Source organism: Artibeus jamaicensis, unplaced genomic scaffold, assembly GCF_021234435.1.
Source record: "Artibeus jamaicensis isolate MK-2021 breed Jamaican fruit bat unplaced genomic scaffold, CSHL_Jam_final contig_76, whole genome shotgun sequence".
Lineage (NCBI taxonomy): Eukaryota > Metazoa > Chordata > Mammalia > Chiroptera > Phyllostomidae > Artibeus > Artibeus jamaicensis.
The window spans coordinates 27,764,030-27,784,880 of record NW_026521954.1 but is presented as its reverse complement, the minus strand read 5'-3'; the positions used below and the strand labels follow the sequence as shown (position 1 = coordinate 27,784,880).

Below are 20,851 nucleotides of genomic sequence, written 5' to 3'. Positions count from 1 at the left end.
ACTGGTTTCGCGTCTGAGTTAGGAAGGCATAGTCACCCCACACTGAGACAGAGACCGATTATCTGGCAGAAATTAGGAACTTTTACCTCAGAATGTGTGCCCCTGTCCCCAGCACTGGAGGACAACTGCACAGGAAAGTCCTAGCAGCGAGGGTTCAGGTCGGCTGTTACAGAGCTTCCCCCAACTCCCAGCAGGCACTAGGTGAGGGTGAACACAGCCCACAGTGCCAGGCCACACAGGAAGGAGCGTTTACTTCCATCTCAGCAGTCAGTGACACCTGGTGACTTGGTCCTGTGACTGGAGCTGGGCTCCCCCGGGTTCCCTGAGGAACTCGGCACCAGCCGACTGCTCGCCCCACAGGTGCGCTCACTCAAACCAGGACTTTGAAGTGTGGGCACGTGGCTCCCCAGGGTCCCTTCCACTTGCACGTGAATTCGTTTTATAATAGACCTGACCGAGCCTTCAGGTTCTGGGGCGGAGCCGCCTGAACAGCTTCTGTAACACCCTGTCCTGGTCCTCGGGCCACATCCCCTCCCTGAGGCCAAGGGGAGGGTCCGCAAGGCAGGCTGGAGAGCCACACCTCCGCTGCGAGGCACCCGCACTACCCTCACTTCTGCACTGCGGCCCCCTGCCCTGCGTGTCCAGTGTCTGGCCAGGGCCCGGAGGGGTGAAGATCAAGTAGCAGCACAACACCCAGCTGTGCCTGTTACAAACTACCTGGGTGCCCCAGAGAACAGGGGATGGAGCTGCTGTGCTTCCCTCCCTCCACCAAATCCTGTCTGTGGTGGGTGACAATTCTTCTGAAACCTGGCCTGTCCCCACCCAGCACACACAGGACAGAAAAGGAGAACCAGAGCAGCACACGGTACAGGAAGCTTTATTCATGCACACAGCTCAGACAAGGCAGGCTCACTTCAGTATGCTGTCGTCGCGGGCTGAAAGGTTGAAAGGAAAACTCCTGTTATTACCTGGTCAGGTAACTCAAAAGGAGCACTTCAGTTATTTGGGTTAAACATTCCAGGTCTAGTTCCATGAAGCCCGACTATGCTCTGCCTAAACTGTTCCGGGCGGTCCTTTTCTATGCACACCAAAGGGACGAGTGTGTGGTTGCTGGTCCGCTGCCTCTGAGAGCGACTTGGCCACCTCACGTTCCTGGAGTTAACCTCCGGGGCCTAGGGGCCTGGGCCTCATCAAAGGCGAGGTGTCCCCACGTTCCCATTGGACCAGTGCTAGGTGAAAGAAGGGGGCCCGCCCCACCACTGTGGGTCACCAGCAGCAGAGGTTTATTCCTGAAGATCCGGGTGGAGGGCAAATCTATAAGGTTCAAAACACCAGTACCTTCTGCCAATTCTCTCTCAATCCGTTTGAGTTCATCCTGCTTCTTTTTCTCTTCCGCCGCGATTCTCCTTTCCTCCTCGGCCCGAGGTTTCAGGTAACCTGGTCAGGGAAAACGGGAAGGGAGGCGCTTCCACTGAAATGCTGTGTAAAAGGAACTCGGTCCACACGTAACGTTACCTTCAGGTCCAGCGTGAATCCCACGCGTGCCTGCCTTTAATTCTCCCTAACCTCGCCGGAGGTCAAGGTCCGCCAGGTCCCCCTTACCAGAGAGCACGGCAGGGTCCCGCAACCCAGCCCTCCGCGGACCCCGCCCCGCGTCCACCAGAGGTCAGCAGCCCCCAACTCCCAGTTCCCGGGCAGGGCGGACAGGGGCTGCTCCCAGCTACGCCCGTACCCGCCCTCCGCGCGCTTACTCCCCGGTTCACCGGCCGGCACTGCGGACACGAGCGAAGCCCGGGGTCACTCACTGTAACGCTTGGCTCCGTAGGCCACGCCGAGGAACAGGGCGGAGTAGCGGCCGAGCTGCGGGGAGAGGGCGGTAAGAGACGGCGCAGCGGGACCGGGCCCGGGAGCCGCCCACGGAGCGCGGTGGACGGAGAAGGAGTCGAACTACGGTGTCGAGAATCCAGGACGCGGGGCCGGGAGGGACTGGGTCGCACTCGCAGGGTCCCGGGCGCGGGGAGCGCGGTGGACCGAGAAAGGCGTCGGGGGCGCGCGGCAGGGGTGAGCAATTGGGTCGCACCCGCGGGGTCGGAGTCGGGAGTCCCGGGCTCCGTAAGGTCGGACACGCGGGGGGCCCGCTAAGCCGAGGACCGAGAGGCGGCCGAGAACCCTAGTTCACCTTGATGAGCGGAGAAACCTGAACGGGCGGCACCATCTTGTCCGTGACCTTCGCACCGGAAGCACAATCCGAAGCGAAGGAGGACGTCTCAAGGCTTAAAGCCTGAGTTACAAAAAAAAAATAATTAATTAATTAAAAAGGTACCGGGGAGAGCGCATGCGCCGTCAGCGACCAGTGAGAGCGTCGTGGCACCCCTAGTGGCCAGAAGGAGAACGGCGCACGCCTACGTGTTGCGTGTGACGTCAGGGTGCGTGCAGACTGCGCGGGCGCGCAGCTATCTGTTGGCTGTACGTTTGCAAGGTGAGCGGGATGGCAGCGCAGGCGCATTCCTGGCGGATTTGAGTTGCCCCTGCAGCCCCTGTGGTCCCCGGGCCCGGTGGAGAACAAGGTGGGGCCCGCACCGCAGGCCCAATGTATGAGAAGGTTGAGTCGCGCTTACCCGGTGCGCAGAGGGCGCTCTCCCCGGACTCTGGGGGCGGTTCGATCACAGTGGGGCAGTCGGGAAGGAGCCCTGCCACATGACGAGTCAGCTCCGTCCCGGTCAGCTCCGAGGACGGCCAGGGGAGGGGGCCCGGCGTCCGGCTCCCCTGGGCAGGCCCCTGGCCCCCAGACCCCTCAGACTGTGCAGGCGGGTGGCCGCCTGCTGTCCAGTCCCCTAGCACAGCTGGAGTACCCTGATTCCAGGAGCTTTCGGGGAAGACCTCCCCCGCCCCCGGGTAGAGCCGGCTCCCTGGGTTTCGCTGGCTCCTGCCCTCAGTACTCTGCAGTCCAAGGTCCTAGGTCCACCTCGGCCTGGGCTTAGGGGCCACCGACCCCCAGATCTCATGTGTGGAAAGGAGGGGCGCACAGTCACACCGCAGGGCCCGGAGTAAACCCTCCATCTCGGCCCCCTGCCACCCCTCCTCAGAGCAGTCCTCTACCTCCCTCAACTCTGGTTAGCGCTGCTGAAGCCCGGCCAGCCTGGTGTGCAGAGGGGCCACCCGGAAATGGGGCAGTGGTGGCCAGGCAGCCCCACCTCTCCACCATACTTGCGCGTGGTGCCCATCGTATGGGGCTCGAGGCTTGGCGGGTACGCTCTCCACGCCCACAACCTGGAGCTGCTTTGGGAGAAGTTCCCTGAGAACCAGGGCTTGGGACTCACTAGGGTTCCTGCTCTGCTGAGGGGGCGCCCACTTCTTACTCTTCACCAAACCCTTGAGTTTCGGAAGGGAACTGAATTGAACCTAAAGGAAACAGAATGCGGGCACAGCTAGCCCAGTGAGGCAGGGACTGGGGGGGGGGGGGGGGGGGGGGGGGGGGCACAGGGCCGCCTCCAGGGGCCTGGGCAGGAACTGCAGCCCACCCGCTTTCTCCACAATCCCAGCTCTAGGCCTCCCAGCTGCACAACTGGAAAACCGTCTGCACTGTTTCCTGGGCCGGGGAGGAACTTGGAGGCTGATCCTCTAGGCTGGGGGGGCCCTTTCCTGGAAAGCGCAGCCGGGGCCGGCCTCCTGGGCACCCTCTGGGCTCCCTGTGGGAGATGTTCTGCACTCTGACCCCACATGGTACCAGATAAACTCCCTGTGCGGGCAGGACAGGCTGGGTGGCCGTGCTGGGAGCTCACAGCATGCTGCCCTGGAGGAGTTGGGCAGATGACCTCAGGTGACAAATGTCTTTGTCCTCCCCTGAGTTTTAAAATAAACCAGGCTCCTCAGCAACTGCTGCTTCCAGAATCAAAAATAAGTGTCTCTGGGGGTGGAAGGCTGGGCCAGAGTGCTGGTGGGGGACCACACACCGTTAGCTTCCACCAGGTGAAAGATGGTGACCCCTGGGGACACACACAGGCGCACACACACAGCGCCACCCAGGAAGGCCCCTGAAGATGGGGGACACATATAGCCCAGGGCCCTTCCTGGGGTCTGCTGGTGGGAGGGTTCCACTTGGCTCAGGATACCAGGATTGCCTGCGGACACCCTGCACCTGTCAGAGCCAGCTGTCCACGTCGAATCCCGATACTCTCCCAGGAGCCAGGCTCTGAGGCTATGTTTAGTGCAGTGCTCAGACCCCGGCGGGCCCCAGGAATCCTCCCCTTCAGGGCCCTGTGAGCACAGATCCCACATGCCTTCTGTGTAGGTGGCACTCCCAACTCCTGCTGGGGTTCTTCTAGGCCCAGCCAGACCCTGCCCAGCCAGGGGTGAGAGAGGCCCTGTCCAAAGTGCAGGCCAGGCCCAGGTCCCCACTTCGGGCACATGTTCTCTCTGGGAGTCCTGCAGGCGGAGCCCTGTCCCCCACCCCCGTCCCTACAGGTCCCTCAGAGGGCCTCTTGTTCCACTCGCTGAGTGTGCCTCTGGGGACAGGGCCCCCACCACAGCCACGGCAGAGGCAGAGATTCAGAGAAGCACCCACAGAGACAGCCCCCCACGACTGCAATTGCAAAGGCTGCACAGCACTCACCCCTGCCCACTGAGGGCTGCCACTGCCACCCACCCCCACCTGGGGCTAGCACACCTGGCCTCTCACTTCATGGTGACAGGCACCCACAGGGCCGCAGCATAGCGGGAAGGCCAGGCTGAGTGCTGGTTCTGCCTGGCCCCTCTGGCCCTCAGGCCCCTTCAATGTGCCTGCAGTGGGGACAGAAGGGTGGCCCCAGCACCAGGGTGGGGGGCCTGGGACCTCTCTGCCACCCAGGCAGGGAAGTGAGGGCACACAGAATATACTTGGGGGGCATGTGGTGACTGGCCACTAGGTCCACGTACAGGAACCTTGTGCGGATTTTCATGTGGGAAAAGTGCCCTTTTTTTCTGGCTCCTGCAGCTCCTAGACCCTCAGCCCACCTGCACATGGCCAGGTGATGTGCAGAGTCCAGGACAACGGGGGCCCTGAGTGGGAGCTGGTGGGAGGTGCCTAGGAAGTTGGGGGCCCCATTGGGCAGGGCAGGATGGGGCGCCTGAGTCACTGCTGACTGCCACAGCTCACTCTGTAGTTATCTGGTCCCCTGGGGGGCCCTGAGCCTGTCCTTGTAGGGAGTGACAGCCAGCATGCAAGCCATCCTGGGGGACTGGGCAGGAGCTTAAGAGAGCTGACCTGGGCAGGGAGGGTACAGATCACTCCACCAGGCAGACCAGCATGGTGAGTAGGCACCAGGCCATGTGAGTGACTGTGGGTGTGAGTGCGTGTGCCCATGAGGGGAGTTTGTACACATATGTGCAGGTGTGTGTGCACAGTGGGGAAGGGGACACCCATGCCCCTTGGCTGCCCCAGCAACAGTCTGAGAGGGAGAGGCCTGGCCTTCACCTTAGCGAGATACCCAGAACAAGCCCACCCACCTGCTGGCCACTTGCACAGTCCATTTTGCTCCTTGGACACCCAGCTGGATCCTGGTTGGACCGCAGACCTAGCACGGCAGAGTTCAAGGTGAACCCTGGGTGCTATGTGGTCAGGGCCTTCTCACCGAGCACTTGCAGCTGCCCTAGCCTGGGGACCCAGGACCCAAAAGCTGTGGCCCAGCCACCCTCTGCATTAAGTCCCCCAAAACCGCTGGGCTGGGGGACCCTGAGCCCCAGTGCTGTCATCACAGGCCAGCAGGAAGACCAAGAAGAAGGAGGGGGGGGCCCTCCGGGCCCAGAGGGCGTCCTCCAATGTCTTCTCCAACTTCGAGCAGACCCAGATCCAGGAGTTCAAGGAGGTGAGGCTCCGCTCTGCCCAGCAGGCCCCCAACCCAGAAGTCCCTGTCCCGGGGTGGGGGGTGGGGCTTGGGAACCCGAAAGCAGGCAACCGAGAGACCTCATGTGGGCCTCGCTCCAGGGCCAGTATGAGCAGGTACCTCTGCTCACGTGGGCGGCCTATTCCAGGCCTTCACGCTGATGGATCAGAACCGGGATGGCTTCATTGACAAGGAGGACCTGAAAGACACCTACGCCTCCCTGGGTAGGTTCCCAGTAGGGCTGTCACGGCCCCCACCTCGGCTCTGGCCTGACAGCCCACAGGGTGTGACAACTGAGCTGGCAGGGGTGTTGCTGGGGCACACAGGGAAGGGGGCGGCCGCTGCTCCCCACCTGCGGCATGCTTTTCTCTGCCTGAGGAGGTCCTGCCTTTGCAGCCAGGGGGACAGGCTGGCCTCTACCTGGGGGGGACTTGCACAGACCCACCTTCCCTCTGGGCCCCACTGATGCCCGGGTAAACACGACGCAGACCCTTTCGGCTCCACATGGCTTCCTGTCCCCACTGCTGGCAGTCTGCCTGCCTGGGGCTCAGGGTCTGGGGTTCAGTTCACATGCAGAACCCATACCCACTACACCTGGGCCAGGTATCCCCAGTCTCCCCACTTTGTTCTGGGGCCACCCGGAGGACGACGGAGAGGGCATCCCTGTGGGGCACCTGCCAGCAGGAGCAGCCCTGCCCATTGACCCTGCACCCACAACAGGCAAGATCAACGTCAAGGACGACGAACTGGATGCCATGCTGAAGGAGGCCTCGGGGCCCATCAACTTCACCATGTTCCTGAACATGTTCGGCGAGAAGCTGAGTGGTGAGCCCTGCGGCCTCGGCCAGGCTGCATGCGTTTATTTAGAAATGCAGACATTTCTCACACAAGTCTGGATTGTCACATCTCCTGAAAAGCCCCAGGACCTTTCTGGGACCCCCACGTGTGCCTCACACACCTCACGTACCTTTCCCCACTCTGCCCCAGCCCCGCCCCCGCTCCCTGGGCATGTGCGCAGCCCTGGGCCCGGGCAGGACTCTGAGCACAGGTGCCTAGGGCAGGGGCTGCCAGGTGCTTGGGGTCGGGAGGGCCCTCTGGGCTGGCAGCACAGGGTGGCGGGAGCACAGGTGGCCAGGGCAGGCCGAGAGTTTCTGTGGGCAGGTACGGACACTGAGGAGACCATCCTGAATGCCTTCAAGATGCTGGACCCCGAAAGCAAAGGCAGCATCCACAAGGACTAGTGAGTGTGGCTCCGGCTCCCAGTTTCCTAAGCTCACGCCCCACCCAGTTTCCCTCAGAATAACAGAGGGTGAACCCGTCCTGCCCCTGCGGCCAGTGCTGGGTCTGGGGGGCTCCCTGGGCCAAGCCCTGGGGGGCGGGGTGTCTGGCTCCCATGCCCTCAGTCTCCGCCCCACAGGGACAGTGACGTGTGTGTGTGTGTGCACATGTGTGTATGTCCGGAAAGGCTCCGTGAGCCCAACTCCAAGCGCCCCTACCCCTGTGGACGCCTGTGCTGTGAGCTTCGCCCCCCCATCACTGTCCAGCTGTCCTGTGCTGACCCCTTCTTCAGAGCAGCTAACTTGGGCCTCTCTCCTCATCCTCAGCATCAAACGGCTGCTCATGTCCCAGGCGGACAAGATGACTGCAGAGGAGGTTCGGCCCCTTGCCCCACCTGCTGCCCTCCCCCGTGGCCCCCGGGACTCCAGGGGTCTGCTGGGAGTGTGCCCCAGCCCAGAGATGCTGCAGTGCTGCCATGGGAGGGGACGCCCTGTGGCTGGGCCCCAGCTGGCCCCTCCTCAAGTGTGGCAACAAGGCCAGAGCCAGCGGGAGCTCAGGGCCTGTCATGCAGTCTCGGGCCGCAGCCCTTAGGGACCCTTTGGCTTGTCCCCTCCTGCCTGAATCTGACCCCCAACACCCTGCTCACAGGTCAACCAGATGTTCCAGTTTGCTACCATTGATGCTGCAGGCAACCTGGACTATAAGGCGCTGAGCTATGTGCTCACCCATGGGGAGGAGAAAGAGGAGTGACGGGTGTCCCCACCCCGACCCGGGCTGTGGCCAGTTCAATAAACCTGAATCTACAAACCTGCCTGCAAGTGTCTGTAGGGACAGGGACGTGTCCATCTGGGGCAGTAGGGCCCGGAGGGCACACACGCCTCTGGGTCCTGCCTCTGCCACGCCCAGCCCGGCCCGGCCCCACCTGTCAGCGCCCAGGCTGAGGGTCTGCCCACTCAGTGACCCAGGCTGAGAGAGGCTCTGGGAGGGACTCCTTCGAGGAAGGCTCCCCGCACCTGTGCCTTCCAGACACCTAGGACCCTCGGGAACCCCAGCCTATCCGGCTCCCCGTCAGCCACGTCCCCACGTGCCCCTGTGCCAGCCACTGCAGGTATGGTGTGGCCACTGGGCCCCCCTGCCGTGCCCAGGCTCAGCAGTGGCTGTCACGACCCAGGTGACCAGAGCTCCAGTGCCCCCCACACCTCCAGGCCAGCTTCTCAGCCCTAGGAGTGAGCTGCCGCAGGGCTTCCTGCATCTTCGGAGCGGTCCGGGCCCCCAGGGTGCCTGGGGGGGGCCTCCGGGAGGGTCTGCCACAGGGCCGCCCTGTCCCTGCCACAAGGGCCAGTGCTGGCCTCCGCTTGCAGGCGCCGGTATGAGGGGTGGAAGAAAAGCACCAAACAGCAGCTGAAGAGTGTACACAGGCCGGCCAGCAGCAGCATGGACACTGGGGGGACACAGTCAGCTCTGCTGGGGCTCACCCGTGAGCCTGGCCAACCCCACTCACTGGGAGCACAGGGTGACCCCGGACAGCACCACCTCTGGTCACCACGCCCACGCCCATCTCTCCTGCTATCCCTCCCCCTCCCTCTGTCTGTCTGACCTCTTTTTCTCTTCCCAATCTCACTTTAAGAATGACTCATGCAGGGTTTAGAGGCTGGGCTTTGTGAGGGTCCCAGGGCTACTCCCACCAGGCTGAGCTGGGGAATTCTGTCTGTTCTGTCCCCTGCCCCCCACCTCATGGGTGCCCAGCACCCACCCACCAAGGACAGCACCGGGGCAGGTGAGGGAGGTTCCCAAGGTTGGAGTGGGTGGGGACCCAGGCCTGGCTCTCGACACTGGCACTCTCAGGACTCCCATGGGCTGGGACACTCACCCTCCCAATCCAGGGAGTTCTGGTCCCCTTGGCAGGCTGAGAAGCCTGGCTTCGCGCGGCGCACAGTCAGGGCAGTCAGCAGCAGCATGATGAGCGCGCCCTCCACCTGCCTGGGCAGCCACGGGGCCCTCAGCACAGCTGACGCCACTGCCGCCCAAGTGCCCGGCGCTCTGGGCAGCGCGGGCCCACAGCAGGTGGTCAGAACACGGCAGCCTTGCCGGAGAAGGTGGGTCCCGGCCATGTGGCCTGGGACGTGTGAGGGCAGGGTCAATGGGCTCCCGAGGGAAGGGGCAGGGGGTGCACTCACCCCAGTATGAAGACCAGGCCGGCAGCGGCGCCCTCCCCGACAGGGAAGGAGCACTCCACCGCCAGCTCCATGGCGACGGGCGCCACGGAGAAGCCGAAGAGCCCAAACAGTGAGCAGATGGCGGCCAGCGCGATGGTCTGTCCCCGAAGCTGGGACACCTGGGCGAATGGTGCACCGGAGCGGCAGTCAGACATGCCCTCCAGGCCCTGTGCCAGCACGAGCGCTGGCTGAGTGGGGCGGGAGGCACCGTGCCCAGGGCCCCCCACCCCCGCTGCCCCCTGCAGAATGGTCTCAGCAGCAGGGGACACTCACCAGGGCAAAGGCCACGCAGACCAAAGAGGTCAGGCAGAAGCCAACCTTGACGGCTTCTGTGAAATGCCTGGTCCGGTCCACGTACAGGCCGAGGCCCAGTGCCCCCAGGATCCCAAACACGATGAACAGAGCCCCACAGAGGCCTGCGAACTCCTGGAGGCAGAAGGAGGCCCAGCAGCCATCACTGTTCGTCCTCGTGCACACACCATTCCCAGGGAGACCATGGCACAGGGCCACTGAGCGCACTGAGGCCTGGGCAGGACTGCAGAGCAGGTGGAGGGTGTGGGCCAGGGGGGCCTACACCCCCCAGGTGGGTCCTCTTCCCGGTGCCTCCCCCACCCCGAGACTCAACCACTGCTAAGGGAAGAGCCTGGTCACTGCACATGCCCCTTCATCCTTGAGCCCCTGAGGAGCTGGGAACATCTGGGCCCCATGCCCACTCGTCAGGCCAATGCCAGACAACAGAGGGCACAGACAGGGCCACCGTGAGTAGGCGGAGGCCCTTCCCTCGGACAGACCGTCTGGTGTCAGAGGGGTACCCTGCCCTGGAGCCTGCCTCGCTGGCTGTCCTGCTCGGGCACCGGGACAGAGTTGAAAGCCCTAGTGCCCAAGCAGGGCCGCCCTTCCCATGGCCCTAGCCCACCGTCTGCAGGCCACGTCGGGCACCTGACACTCTTTGCACACGGCAGCTGGACAGTGTGTGTGACAGGAGGCCACCCTGGCCAGGTGTGGAAACCCGGGGCTTGGGGAAGTCACATGCCACAGCCACGGGTGGGAGCTGCAGAGGCAGCCGGCCTGCGGGTGGCGGCTTCCGAGGCCAGGCGGGCACTCACGTTGGAGTAGCCTTCCACGCAGAGGACCTGCTGCAGGAGGACCGAGAAGCTGGAGAAGATACCAATGCCGCCCCCGAAGCACACGGCCAGGATGACGTAAGCCTTGTTCCTCAAGAGCTGGAAGGGGAGAGGCCACTCAGCACGGCAGCCCCACCCAGCAGGACAGGTGGGGGGAGCCCTACCCACCCCCTCCACTCAGCCTCCTCCCAGGCCCCAGACCCTCCCCAGCCCCAGATCCCACAAAACCAACCAGCTTCAGCCCGTCCAGGAACTTCTCCGAGGTGGACTGGGCTGCTCCGGCAGAGGGCGGGGTGGGGGGCTCACTCTCCCAGAGGCACGAGGTAGCCAGCAGGCAGGCGAGTCCGGCGGGAATCATGTAGATGCCCAGCTGGGGAGAGGGCGTGGCATGCAGGTGTGTGTGCGCACGCGCGCACACGCAGGCCGCAAGGACGCATGTGTCGGCACAGGCTATTCCGGCCGGCAGCTCCAGGGCACCCCAGCCGCCATCCCGAGGAGGGCCTCGGGGAGCCGTGGCGGGCCTGCTCAGCTCTGCTGCACCGGAACCCCAGCTTTCGAAGTGCCGCCAAAGGACGGCTCCACAGTGACAGCCCTGTCCTCTCCCACAGCTCCAGAGTCACCCAGCCAATGGCCCTGGGGACCCCCTTTTCCTGCCTCTGCAAATCTCCCCAACAGCAGCCATGGCACAGCTGGAAGCCCTTCATCCCCCACCGCACCTCAAACCCTCAGCCCGAGCCTGCCCCGCCTCCGTGACTCCTCAGGTGCCCAGCCACACCCTCATGTCCAGGGGGCGGTTCCAGACAGGACTGAGCCACCCTCCCACTGAGAAGCCCACAGAGCTTTTCCCAGCCACACCGGCCGCGACTGACCCTTCCTCCTGCCCTCCTGGCTCAGCACCCCCGCCACCTGCACCCCCTTCCAGGCCTTTCCCTGCCTGTCCCTCACCTTTTCCGCCCCCGCCCTCCAGTCGCCTCCCACCTCACTGAGGCCTCCCCTGACAAGGAAACCGCCTGGCACTAAGAAAGTGCCAGCTCTTGTCCACTCAGAAAAGTCCTTCATGCACCCAGGGCACTGACCCTCGTGGCCCGGGGGGGGGGCAGGTGCACACCCACACACAGGTGTGCACTAGAACCCATCACACATGCATGCACACATACCACACATTAGGCACATGCATACAACACAGGAACATATGTGCACACAACACAAAAATACATGCACGTGAGCACACCACATGGAAACAGGCTTCCTACATCACACACAAACTCGCACATGTGTAGAGGCTGCACCCCGTGAGCTCCCTCACCATTATGGGGATGTCACCCTCCTTCTTCACCAGGGCAGGAGACAGCACGTTGGCCACCAGGACACCCAGGGGGTTTGCTGCAGGGACAGACAGAGCACAGGGTAGATCGGCCACAGGCAGAGCTCTCTGCCCTGCAGGAGCTGGGAGTGTGGAGGGGCTGGAGGAGACGGATGCCTCGCCCCTCGACTCACCCATGGTGCCGATCATGTTGGCTGTGGCTCGCTGGTGCTCAGGGAACCACAGTGCGGCCAGCTTGGCCGGAGAGAAGATGACCAGGGTCTGGGCCAGGGCACAGAGGCTCTGGCCACCCATGAGGAAGGCAAATGGGTCCTTGACGCTGACAGGCATGCAGGGCACGGCACGGAGACCGCTCCCGATGAAGTTCAGCCATGCGCACAGGATGGTCTGCAGGGACGAGGTCAGGAGCTTGGCGGGCCAGCCCATGTCCATCCAGCTCACCCCGACGGCTCTGCCCTGGAACCCTGGCCTGGGGAGGGGCCGATGGCCCTCCAGCCCACACCCGGGGGCCTCACCCCATCCCAGAACAGGCCGAGGCGCAGGGTCTGACTCACCGCCCAGCGGAGCCCAACTGAGTCCAGGACCCAAATGGCCACCAGGCCAGATGGGATGGACACTATAAAGTAGACCAGTGAGAGCCAGTTGACCTGATTGGTGGACAGGCCGAAGCGCTGGGCGACGGTGTCGGCCACGGGTGCAAAGCTGAGCCATAGCTGTGGGGCACATGCCGATGTCAGCGGTGGGGCCAGTGCCACAGGCACTGAAGCCACCTGCTATCCTGGGCTTGGTCGGCCAGCCTGGGGAAAGGAAGTATCCTGCCATCCCCTGGTGGCAGGGTCTTCCCCTGGCCGGCCCCGGAGAAGGCTGCCAAGTGGAAGGGCTGAGACTGCAGGCCCAGGGTGTGGACACTGCTGTCCTTTCGGGCCTGGTCCTGGGGCAGCATGGGCTGACAGCTGGACAAGAGCCCGCAGGACTGTCGGTCCCCCTGGGGCTGACCCACGGAGGAAGAGGCCTGAAGGCTGCCCGTGGGGCTGGAACTCCTGTCCAGTGGGCTGTGCGGCAGACGGGCGTTGGGCGTGGCTGGGGCCCAGAGCCCATGGGTGTCGGGGTGGGGGAGCCAGCGGCCCTGGCCCCCAGTGCGTGCCCGGGCCAGGCAGACATGCAGGCAGGGTGGTACTCAGTTCCTGCGGTAGACGCCCAGGTGGACAAAGGCAGGAGGCAGGGGGGACCAAGAGCCACGGATGGGCAGAGTGAAGAGACCGTGGGAGGGATGCAGGGAGTGGGAGACAGAGACAGCCCGAAAGACACCTGCAGCCCGGCTGCAAACTCGTTCCCAGGTGGAAACCCCTAGACTGTGGGGTGGCACCGCTCGAGCCCCACCCCCACAGCAGACCAGCGTTGGGAGGTGTGAGCTGACTAAAGCGAGTTCCCCAGCTGTAGGCTTCTTGGTATGCATGGTCCTCCACTCAGCCAGCCTGCAGGGAGAAGTGGGTGTGGCTGGGTCAGCCTGGAGTGCTTCCTGGAGGAAGTGAGACACCCTCGGGTCCTTGGAGGGTGGGTGAGACAAGAGGGGAGGAGGGAGGTGAGACACAGTCTGGTCCCTGGAGGGTGGGTGCGGAGGAAAGGAGGGAGGTGGGCCAGTGTGGACCAGGCACTGAGAGTCACAAACCCAAGTTCCCGATCCCCCAGCAGGAAGAGGGCCCTGGGGCTTGGCCCAGGCCACACCCTCTGCAGCCTAGGCAGCAGACCCAGGCTTCCTGGCTGAGAGCTCTGACCACAGACCTTCACATGACAGAGAGCTTTGGCAACAGCTGCCTTTTCTTTCTTCTTTAAAGGACAAAGCAGGGGACAGATCTGCCAGTGGGCAAAAAGGGCTCCCTGGGCAGGCCCGAAAGCTTTCCATCCAGCCCGATGCAGCTGAGAGCGTATGGGGTATCTGTCTTCCACACCTGCCCTGTGGACCGAAGCCCATCCCTCCTCCCTGGCCTCAGGTCCCTCGCCGGTCTCGCCCTCCTCCAGTTCCTCCCCAGAGCTCAAGGCCAGCGAAGCAGAGGCGGGCCCTGCTGCTGACTAGCTTGTCAGCACATGACTGCACGGCAGCCAAATGCTGCCTGACCAGTCCCTGCGGTTCCGGTTCCGTAGGAGGCTGGGGAATCGCCCCTGGGCTCCCCTGGCACAAGGGGAGGTGGGATGTCGGGTGGCCCAGGGAAGCCCCGTGGGCAGTGCCTCTGCAGCCTGACCTGCGAGCAGGCAGCCGCGTGGGGGTCGGGGTGGGCAGGGCAGCTCCAAGCCCCTGACGTCCTTCAGAACAGGTTCCTCAAGGTGGCCATGGTTGCTGTGGCAGGTGAATTATTTTGAGCGGAGGCTCCCTGCAGGGGCAGGATCACGGAAAACTCCTACCTCTCCCTCAAAGAATGTAGGTTAAGGGCCTTGCCCGGGATTAGCTGTGGCCAGATGACTTTACATCCTCTCTACAGAGCCAGGCAACTTCTCCTCCCTGGGCCTCTGCTCCCCGATTGTCCTGCCGGGACGGACGACCTTCCTGCCACCCCGGCACCTCCCCTCCCCACCCTCAGCTCAGAAAGCCCTCTGTGCCTCCTCTGGCGGCTTCGGACTCGCACTCTGCGCGGGCTCCTCCCACGGGTGCCTGTGTAACTGCATGTGGTCACTATCTTGTTCATGTGTCTCCTGTCAATCTGAGCATTAGACCTGCTGGAGGAACCTGGAAGGGCGGAATAAAGATTCTTTCTCCCCCACACCCCGCTCTGCTGGAGTGCATGGAGGTGCCTGTTTAGGGGACCTGCCGATGGCCCAGCTGGGGTGCGGAGGTGGAGAAAGGGTCACCCGCTGAGCCTGCCTGGATGTTCTGGCCCCCGGGCTCCAGGCTGAGACCCTGCCAACAGTGGGGACAGCTCTGGAACAGGTGTTGGAGTCACTGTGGACCCCGGCCAGGAAGCTGGGGAGGAGGGTGGCCAGTAAGGAAGGCCTTCTGGGGGGACCTCGGACGCGAATCAGGGTCCCAGGAGGGCACGGGTAGCCAAGGAGGGTCCCTGCCCTGGGTGGGAAGGGGGGCCAGGAGCGGGGTTGGGAAGGCCTGTCCCACGTGTGGGGTTTCTCAGAGGGGTGGGCACATTTGGAGGGAGCCTCTCATCTGTCCACAGTGTCTCCCACCCCGTCCTGTCGCAGGAGGATGCGCTTTGGAAACCGCCTTAGAGCAAACGGGCAAATGGGCAGAGACAGCGGCCCTCTCTCCCCTCTGCGAAGCCGCGGTCAGACGGGGCTCCCGTCGCGGCACTCCCGCCCCTGCGTGGTGGCAGGACTCCCCTGCCCGTGGGGTCCCACCGTCCCTTCCAGTCTCCGCAGAATCGAGCCCCGGCCCCGCCCCGCCGTGGGGGTGCCCCGTCCCCCGCTAGTACCGTGGCGTTGGAGCAGCTGAGCAGACTGACCACCAGCAGGAAGACCCAGCGGCGCGCGTAGGCGTGGTAGGCCCCCAGCTCGGCCAGGGCCAGGGACTCGGAGGCCCACTGCGCTGCCCCCGACGGCCCGGCCATCCTGCGCCCGCCGTCCGCCTTCAGGGGCGGTTCGTGGGCAGGGCTGCCCGCGGAGGTGGGGCCGGGCCCGCAGGGCGGAGCTCAGGATCAGTCCCCGCCCCAGGGCCAGGGGTCACTGCTCCGCGGAGTAGGAAAGGGGCCCGTGGTGAAGCCGGCACCGCTCGGTCGGCCGCGGCGGAAGGGACGGCTCCTCGGCTGGGGCCCAGCCCGGTCACGGCCGCCCGCTGTGTGGTCCCAGCTGAGGACACGTGCGTGGGTGCGGGAGAGGGTGGGACTCTGCTCAGCAGGAAGGCCGCATTTCCCGAAGGGGTGGGAAAGATCCCCTTCGGCGCCTCTCAACCCCAATTCCGTACAAGTCCCGCAGGCCAGCCTGGAAGAGGCGGCTAGGGTCGGGTTTCAAAGAGCGCGGGATGGAGGAAGCAAGAACCCAGGGGGAGGTGGCGCTGGACCTGGGCCTGCGGGGTGACGGTGGTTCTTATCTGCAAATCACCGCCGAGGAAACAGCAGAGGGGAGAGTCGGGTTTCTGTTTGTTCCAGAGACCCTAGGCCTGGAAGGAAGACAGGGACTGTCTCTTCTCCGGCGTCGTCCCCACCGCATTCCACCCAGGACCTGTCTCCCTACCGACCCAGCTCGACTCTTCCCGAGGTCGCCCGTGGTGTCCCTGGGGCACCGCGATTCCATTAGGAAGTCCTGTGCTCACCACTCCTGGGACCGTCCTGCTCCACCACCGGGCCTGTCCCCAGCCCGGGGCCCTTCCACGGAGCAGGCAGCTCAGCGAGGGCCAGAGCACTTCGGCGACACGATCGTCCCCGGCATCCGTGTACACCAGCCACGGGACGTGGAAACCGCGGCCAAAGACACGTGCCATTTACAGTTCAGAGAAAGTCACATTCTTGTGCATGAAGTTAGCAAAATGCACGCAGCACTCGATGCTACAAATTACACCACTAACACCTTAAAGACGGAGGCACAGCAGGCTCATGGATCACGGCGATCAGCAGGGTGAGACTCGGTGGCAGGTTGAAGACAATTCCTAGCGGGAGGGCTGTGCAAGCCCAGAGTGGGAGAAATCACACACCCACCCCACACACCCAGCAGAGGACTGGTGCCTGACGTTGTACAAAGGCCTCAAAACTGAACAGTAAAAAACAACAAAAACGTCCTATTAGAAAATGGCCAAGCCCTGGCTGGTGTGGCTCCGACGGAGCATCGTCCTGTAAACTGAAGGAAGAGTCACAGGCTTGATTCACAGTCAGGACACATACCCATGTTGTGGGTTCGATCCCCCATCAGGGTGTGTGTGAGAAGGCAACCAGCCGATGTTTCCCCCTCACATCAACCTCCTCTTCTTCTTTCTCTAAAAAGCAATGAAAATATGTCCTTGGTGAGGATTAAAAAAAGGAAATGGGCAAAAGACATAAAGAGACATGTCACCGAAGAGGATACCCAGATGGCACACAGTGACACATGGCTACTGTCATCAGCGTTCAGGAAAACGCCAGTTCAAACCACGGCAAGGCATGACCGAGTGCCTGTCTGAACGGCTACAACAAAAACAGTGGCCTCAGAGGCTGCAGGGGCTTCGCTCACTCACACGGTGCTGATAAGACTGGGAAGTGTGGGAAATAAAGCCTTAAAACTCACGTGATGTGGAAGGCGTATTCACTTGGGAACAATGCCTTCTTGTATTCTTAGTGGGACCGTTCTGTTTAAATCTGGACGAGCGTCTGCAACGTAAGCACGCATGCTGTTCGACCTTGGAGTGCAGGTCAGGCACCGTCCACGGAAGCCACACCTGGGCCCAGGCCCACACGTGGCACCCCGAGGCCTGTTAGTGGTCTCCCCACGAAGACCTCCCGCGTCGTGTTCTTCCAGCTGTCGCTGAAGGCTTGTTTGCAGTACCGTCAGCACTCAGCACGCAGTCATGGCTCAGCCTGTTTCCGTTTCCTTGCCTCCTTTTTACCAAACATGGGCTCCCATCAGCATCCCAGACAGAGCGGCACCCTGCGGGGCTTCATCAGGCTAGTGTGTCTTCTCTAAACACCGTTTGCTCAAAACGAAGCAACCGAGAGCCGTCAATGTGCCAAGGCTGGTGCGGAGGCACCTCAGTCGTCAGGGAGGGAACCTCACCTTACATGTGAGGTGGCGGAGCCATCCCGCTTGTTGTTTTTCACGAATGTTTTATCTGCTCTGGTCGAGAGAGTGTCAGTGATGTGGGGACAGAAGCCAGGTGTGTCCTCCCCTTCGTGCCTGAAAGCTGCATGTGGCTGAGGAAAGCAGAGGGCTGGGGAGCGTCGGGCAACCCTCTGCCTTTCACCCCTGCACCCCCCACATGCTGCCTGGCAGGCTCTCCACAGGTCACCCGTTCCCCCACGCACAGCTGGCCCCCGCCCTCTGGACCCGATCCCAGGAGGCATCCCACACTCCCGGTGTTCAGGCTGTCCTTCGTGTCTGCTCGTGCCACTTGCCTCCCCGTCACCACTGCTGACGGCCCACACACCCCAACACTGCCCACGGCAGGAAGCTGAGTCGACAGGTCGGAATCCGGATTCTCAGGCTCCTCAAAGATGACGTGTGACTCCCGCCTTCTCCCTACAGAAGCTCAGTCAGCGACTGGTCCACCCAAAGCCATTTGCGTGGGTGGCAGGTGGCCAGGGAGACGGCTCTGCTCACAGTGGTCTGCTCTCCCCTCCAGAGAGAAGCCCTTGCGGTCGCCCCACTCCAGCATAGCTGGGGAAAGACCAGCACAGGGGCTCACATACACCCCAACGTTGTGGCAACAAGTACCCGGGATGCAGATTGCTGGCCCAGCCCCTCCCACCAAGAACCCCACAGCCCCATTCCATCCACACTGCTCAGACCTATTCAGCCCGCAAGTGTGTAGGCTGACTTCTGTGAGTGTGTGGGTGTGTGTGTGACATGGGTATGGGATGAGGATTCTCTGGGGTGCATGTCTGTGAGAGAGCAAATGAGCAAGGGGGCAGAAGGGGTACCTGACACTGTGGGGTCCTGACGGCCCCCACGTGTGTGTGTCTTCTGTGAGTGGGGGTCTGGTGTGCGACGCAAGGTTGTGTGGGCTGTGGCGCTGTGGGATGAGGTGGGTCTCTCTCTTCTGCATTGTGTGGGTGTAGTTACCTGAGTCCTCTGTCTGAAGGGGAAAGAAAGGGTGATATCTAATTCTTCGGTTTGTAGTGTGTGAACCATGTTCCTTGTGTGTGTGACTGGTGTGAGATTTGTGTGTGTTAAATCCGACTTTGTGAAGGGAGTGAGATTTCTCGCTATTGCAAGCCAGGGAGGTAGCCTGCCATCCCCACGTCCCCACGTGTGTGTTCCCAGGACACACGATGCGGGAGCCAGAGGCAGAGAGTGTCGGTCCTGCCAGGAACAGCCACGCCTGCATCCGGGTCCCGCGGCCGCCCCCTGCGTCGGGCGGCACCTGACCTGGCGGTGCCATGCGTTTCGGAAGAAGAGCCTTGATATTAGGAAACTCACCCATCTGCCTTCTACAGGGAAAAACTTCTCTTTACTCAGGATCGTAAGCAAATCTCCTCCAGCGAGGAAAGGCAGGGGCGTTTTCCTGTCTGCCTGGACGCCTCCCAGATAGACATTTTGAAAGTGGCTGTGAGTGACTTTGCTCTGAGAACTGGGACAGGCAGACACAGACACATCAGATGTCCATGGACAGCCGCCCCCCGTGGGATCTATTTTTTAAAGAATATCTTGAGGTGGGTATCCATTTTGGGGGGCGTGTGAGCTTTTCATGGTGGATCTTCTAGCACAGTGCTCTGAGGTGGAACATTAGTATCATATGTGTGACTGAGTGTCTGCTTTACCTGTGTAAAGTACGAGGATGTCTAGCTGTGTTCTCTGTATGGTTGAAATTAGAATCTCATTTTTCTGTCTATTGAGTGTCATGAAGTTTTGCGTACAATGCGAGACAGTTAACAGGTGTTTCTGCAGACACTGGAAATGCATGTCTGCATTTTGTGGGTTTGGAAGATATGTGTCTATTTGCATATGCCTGCTGCGAGCTGAAGATCTAATATTTTGCATAAGGTGAAATAGATGCCTCATTTTTGGTATGTATGGTAAGAGTGGGTATGTAACCTTTCATTTTTGTGTTTTCAAGATAAATATCTGTTTTCTGTATGGGGTAGGGTCATTATGTATGTATACATGTGTGTATTTATGGTGTGAGTTACTTATGTAATTTTACACTTTTCCCATGAGGAAAAATGTGCAGCATTTCATTTTTATGAGTTCTAAGTATTTTGTAATTTCTTTGTAACAAGGGTTTTATTGAGGTGTAATCCTCATGTCACACAATTCATCCATAAATGTGTACAAGTGAATAGATTTCAGTATATTTACAAATGTATCAACCATAATTACAATCAATTCCAAAACATGTCATCACCCCAAAAGAAACCTTATACCCACTATAGGTAACTGCCCATCCCCCAGCTTTCCAGCTCGTGGCAATCACCAATCTGCTCTCTGTCTCTTTGGTGTTGTGGTTGTATACATTGCATGTAAATAGAATCGTAATATGTGGTTGTTTGTGACTGTTTTATTTTCTGAGCCTAATGTTTTCAAGGTTCATCCATGTTGCACTGTGTATGAGTACTTCCTTTCTCTTTCCTAAATAATAGCTCCGTTTATGGATACGCCCCGTTTTATTTATCCATTCATCCGTTGGCTATGTGTTGTTTCCACCTTGGGGCTACATGGATGTTGCTATGAACACTGTTTTCTGATTTGGGGGTGGACATATGTCTCTTATACCAGCACCACACTGTTTTGATTATGGTGGCTTTGCAGTAATTTCTAAAGTCAGGAAATAGAAGTCCTGCAAGTTTGTTCTTCAAGATTTTCTTGGTTATTTTGGGTTCCTTGAATTTCCATACGAATTTTAGGATCAGCAATTTCTTCAGAGAAACCGACTGGGTTTTAATATGGTTTGTGTTGAATTTGTAGATCAAATTGGGCAATATTAATATCTTAACACTATTGTCTGCAACCCATGGAGATGGATATCGGTCCGCCTATTGAAGTCTTCTTTAATTTCGTTCTGCACTGCTGGTAGTGCTCAGACCCTGAGCGTTGCACTCTTCTGTTACAGACATCTGCAGGGCAGGCTGCAGCTGCGCCCCTTCGGTGCACATCCGCTCTACTGCACCCCACTGCCTGCCCAGACAGCTGTTTCCCTCTGTTATTGTCCCTTGCACAGTGTGGCCCTCACCAGGACGTAGATGTCACGGTCACTGATTAATTACAGCTTCAGAGGGGGCCTGCACAAAGGTAGACACAAGGACGAGTTGGGGGGTCAGCCCTGCTGCCCAGTGTCCACAGCACTCCTGGCTAGTGCACGCAGGGCTCTCGGTGCTACTTCTCAGGAAGAACATGAATGTGAGAAAGATCGTCTGCGCCAGAGGAAATCCTGATCCAGGAGCAGCAGAGATCCGCAGGAGCTGCCTGCAGGGTGCTGCAGGGTCT

At 61.1% G+C, this 20,851-nt stretch overlaps 3 protein-coding genes across 3 annotated transcripts; 1 reads left to right on the top strand and 2 right to left on the bottom strand.

Annotated features, from left to right (window-relative positions):
- Positions 1–861: 861 nt before the first annotated feature.
- Positions 862–2,290, bottom strand: ATP5ME (ATP synthase membrane subunit e). Its single transcript, XM_037126916.2, has 4 exons — positions 2,180–2,290; positions 1,806–1,860; positions 1,339–1,437; positions 862–935 (listed from the first exon to the last, which is right to left on the bottom strand). The coding sequence occupies exons 1-4, from the start codon at positions 2,213–2,215 to the stop codon at positions 910–912; spliced, it is 216 nt and encodes a 71-aa protein (XP_036982811.1). The 5' UTR covers positions 2,216–2,290; the 3' UTR covers positions 862–909.
- A 45-nt stretch (positions 2,291–2,335) lies between these two features.
- Positions 2,336–7,889, top strand: MYL5 (myosin light chain 5). The gene is made up of 8 exons (XM_037126877.2): positions 2,336–2,342; positions 2,485–2,567; positions 5,736–5,843; positions 6,010–6,085; positions 6,582–6,686; positions 7,023–7,101; positions 7,466–7,514; positions 7,788–7,889. Exons 1-8 carry the CDS (start codon positions 2,336–2,338, stop codon positions 7,887–7,889), a joined length of 609 nt encoding a protein of 202 aa, XP_036982772.2.
- Positions 6,707–15,410, bottom strand: SLC49A3 (solute carrier family 49 member 3). Its single transcript, XM_037126873.2, has 10 exons — positions 15,220–15,410; positions 12,358–12,516; positions 11,977–12,190; positions 11,786–11,862; positions 10,712–10,849; positions 10,462–10,578; positions 9,629–9,781; positions 9,317–9,474; positions 9,010–9,119; positions 6,707–8,580 (listed from the first exon to the last, which is right to left on the bottom strand). Exons 1-10 carry the CDS (start codon positions 15,352–15,354, stop codon positions 8,360–8,362), a joined length of 1,482 nt encoding a protein of 493 aa, XP_036982768.2. The 5' UTR covers positions 15,355–15,410; the 3' UTR covers positions 6,707–8,359.
- Between the last annotated feature and the right edge of the window lie 5,441 nt (positions 15,411–20,851).

What these genes read in the sequence shown, in the direction of transcription:
- ATP5ME (XM_037126916.2), bottom strand. Translation starts at nt 2,215, where the DNA reads ATGGTGCCGCCCGTTCAGGTTTCTCCGCTCATCAAG. An exon ending in AGGTTTCTCCGCTCATCAAG is followed by an intron (nt 1,861 to 2,179) that starts GTGAACTAGGGT and finishes CTCTCCCCGCAG; the next exon opens with CTCGGCCGCTACTCCGCCCT. An exon ending in TGAGAGAGAATTGGCAGAAG is followed by an intron (nt 936 to 1,338) that starts GTACTGGTGTTT and finishes TCAACCTTTCAG; the next exon opens with CCCGCGACGACAGCATACTG.
- SLC49A3 (XM_037126873.2), bottom strand. Translation starts at nt 15,354, where the DNA reads ATGGCCGGGCCGTCGGGGGCAGCGCAGTGGGCCTCCGAGTCCCTGGCC. An exon ending in AGGGTGACATCCCCATAATG is followed by an intron (nt 10,850 to 11,785) that starts GTGAGGGAGCTC and finishes CCCTCTCCCCAG; the next exon opens with CTGGGCATCTACATGATTCC. An exon ending in GGCCTGGTCTTCATACTGGG is followed by an intron (nt 9,120 to 9,316) that starts GTGAGTGCACCC and finishes GTGGCTGCCCAG; the next exon opens with GCAGGTGGAGGGCGCGCTCA.
- MYL5 (XM_037126877.2), top strand. An exon ending in CGGGCCCGGTGGAGAACAAG is followed by an intron (nt 2,568 to 5,735) that starts GTGGGGCCCGCA and finishes CTGTCATCACAG; the next exon opens with GCCAGCAGGAAGACCAAGAA. An exon ending in AGATCCAGGAGTTCAAGGAG is followed by an intron (nt 5,844 to 6,009) that starts GTGAGGCTCCGC and finishes GGCCTATTCCAG; the next exon opens with GCCTTCACGCTGATGGATCA.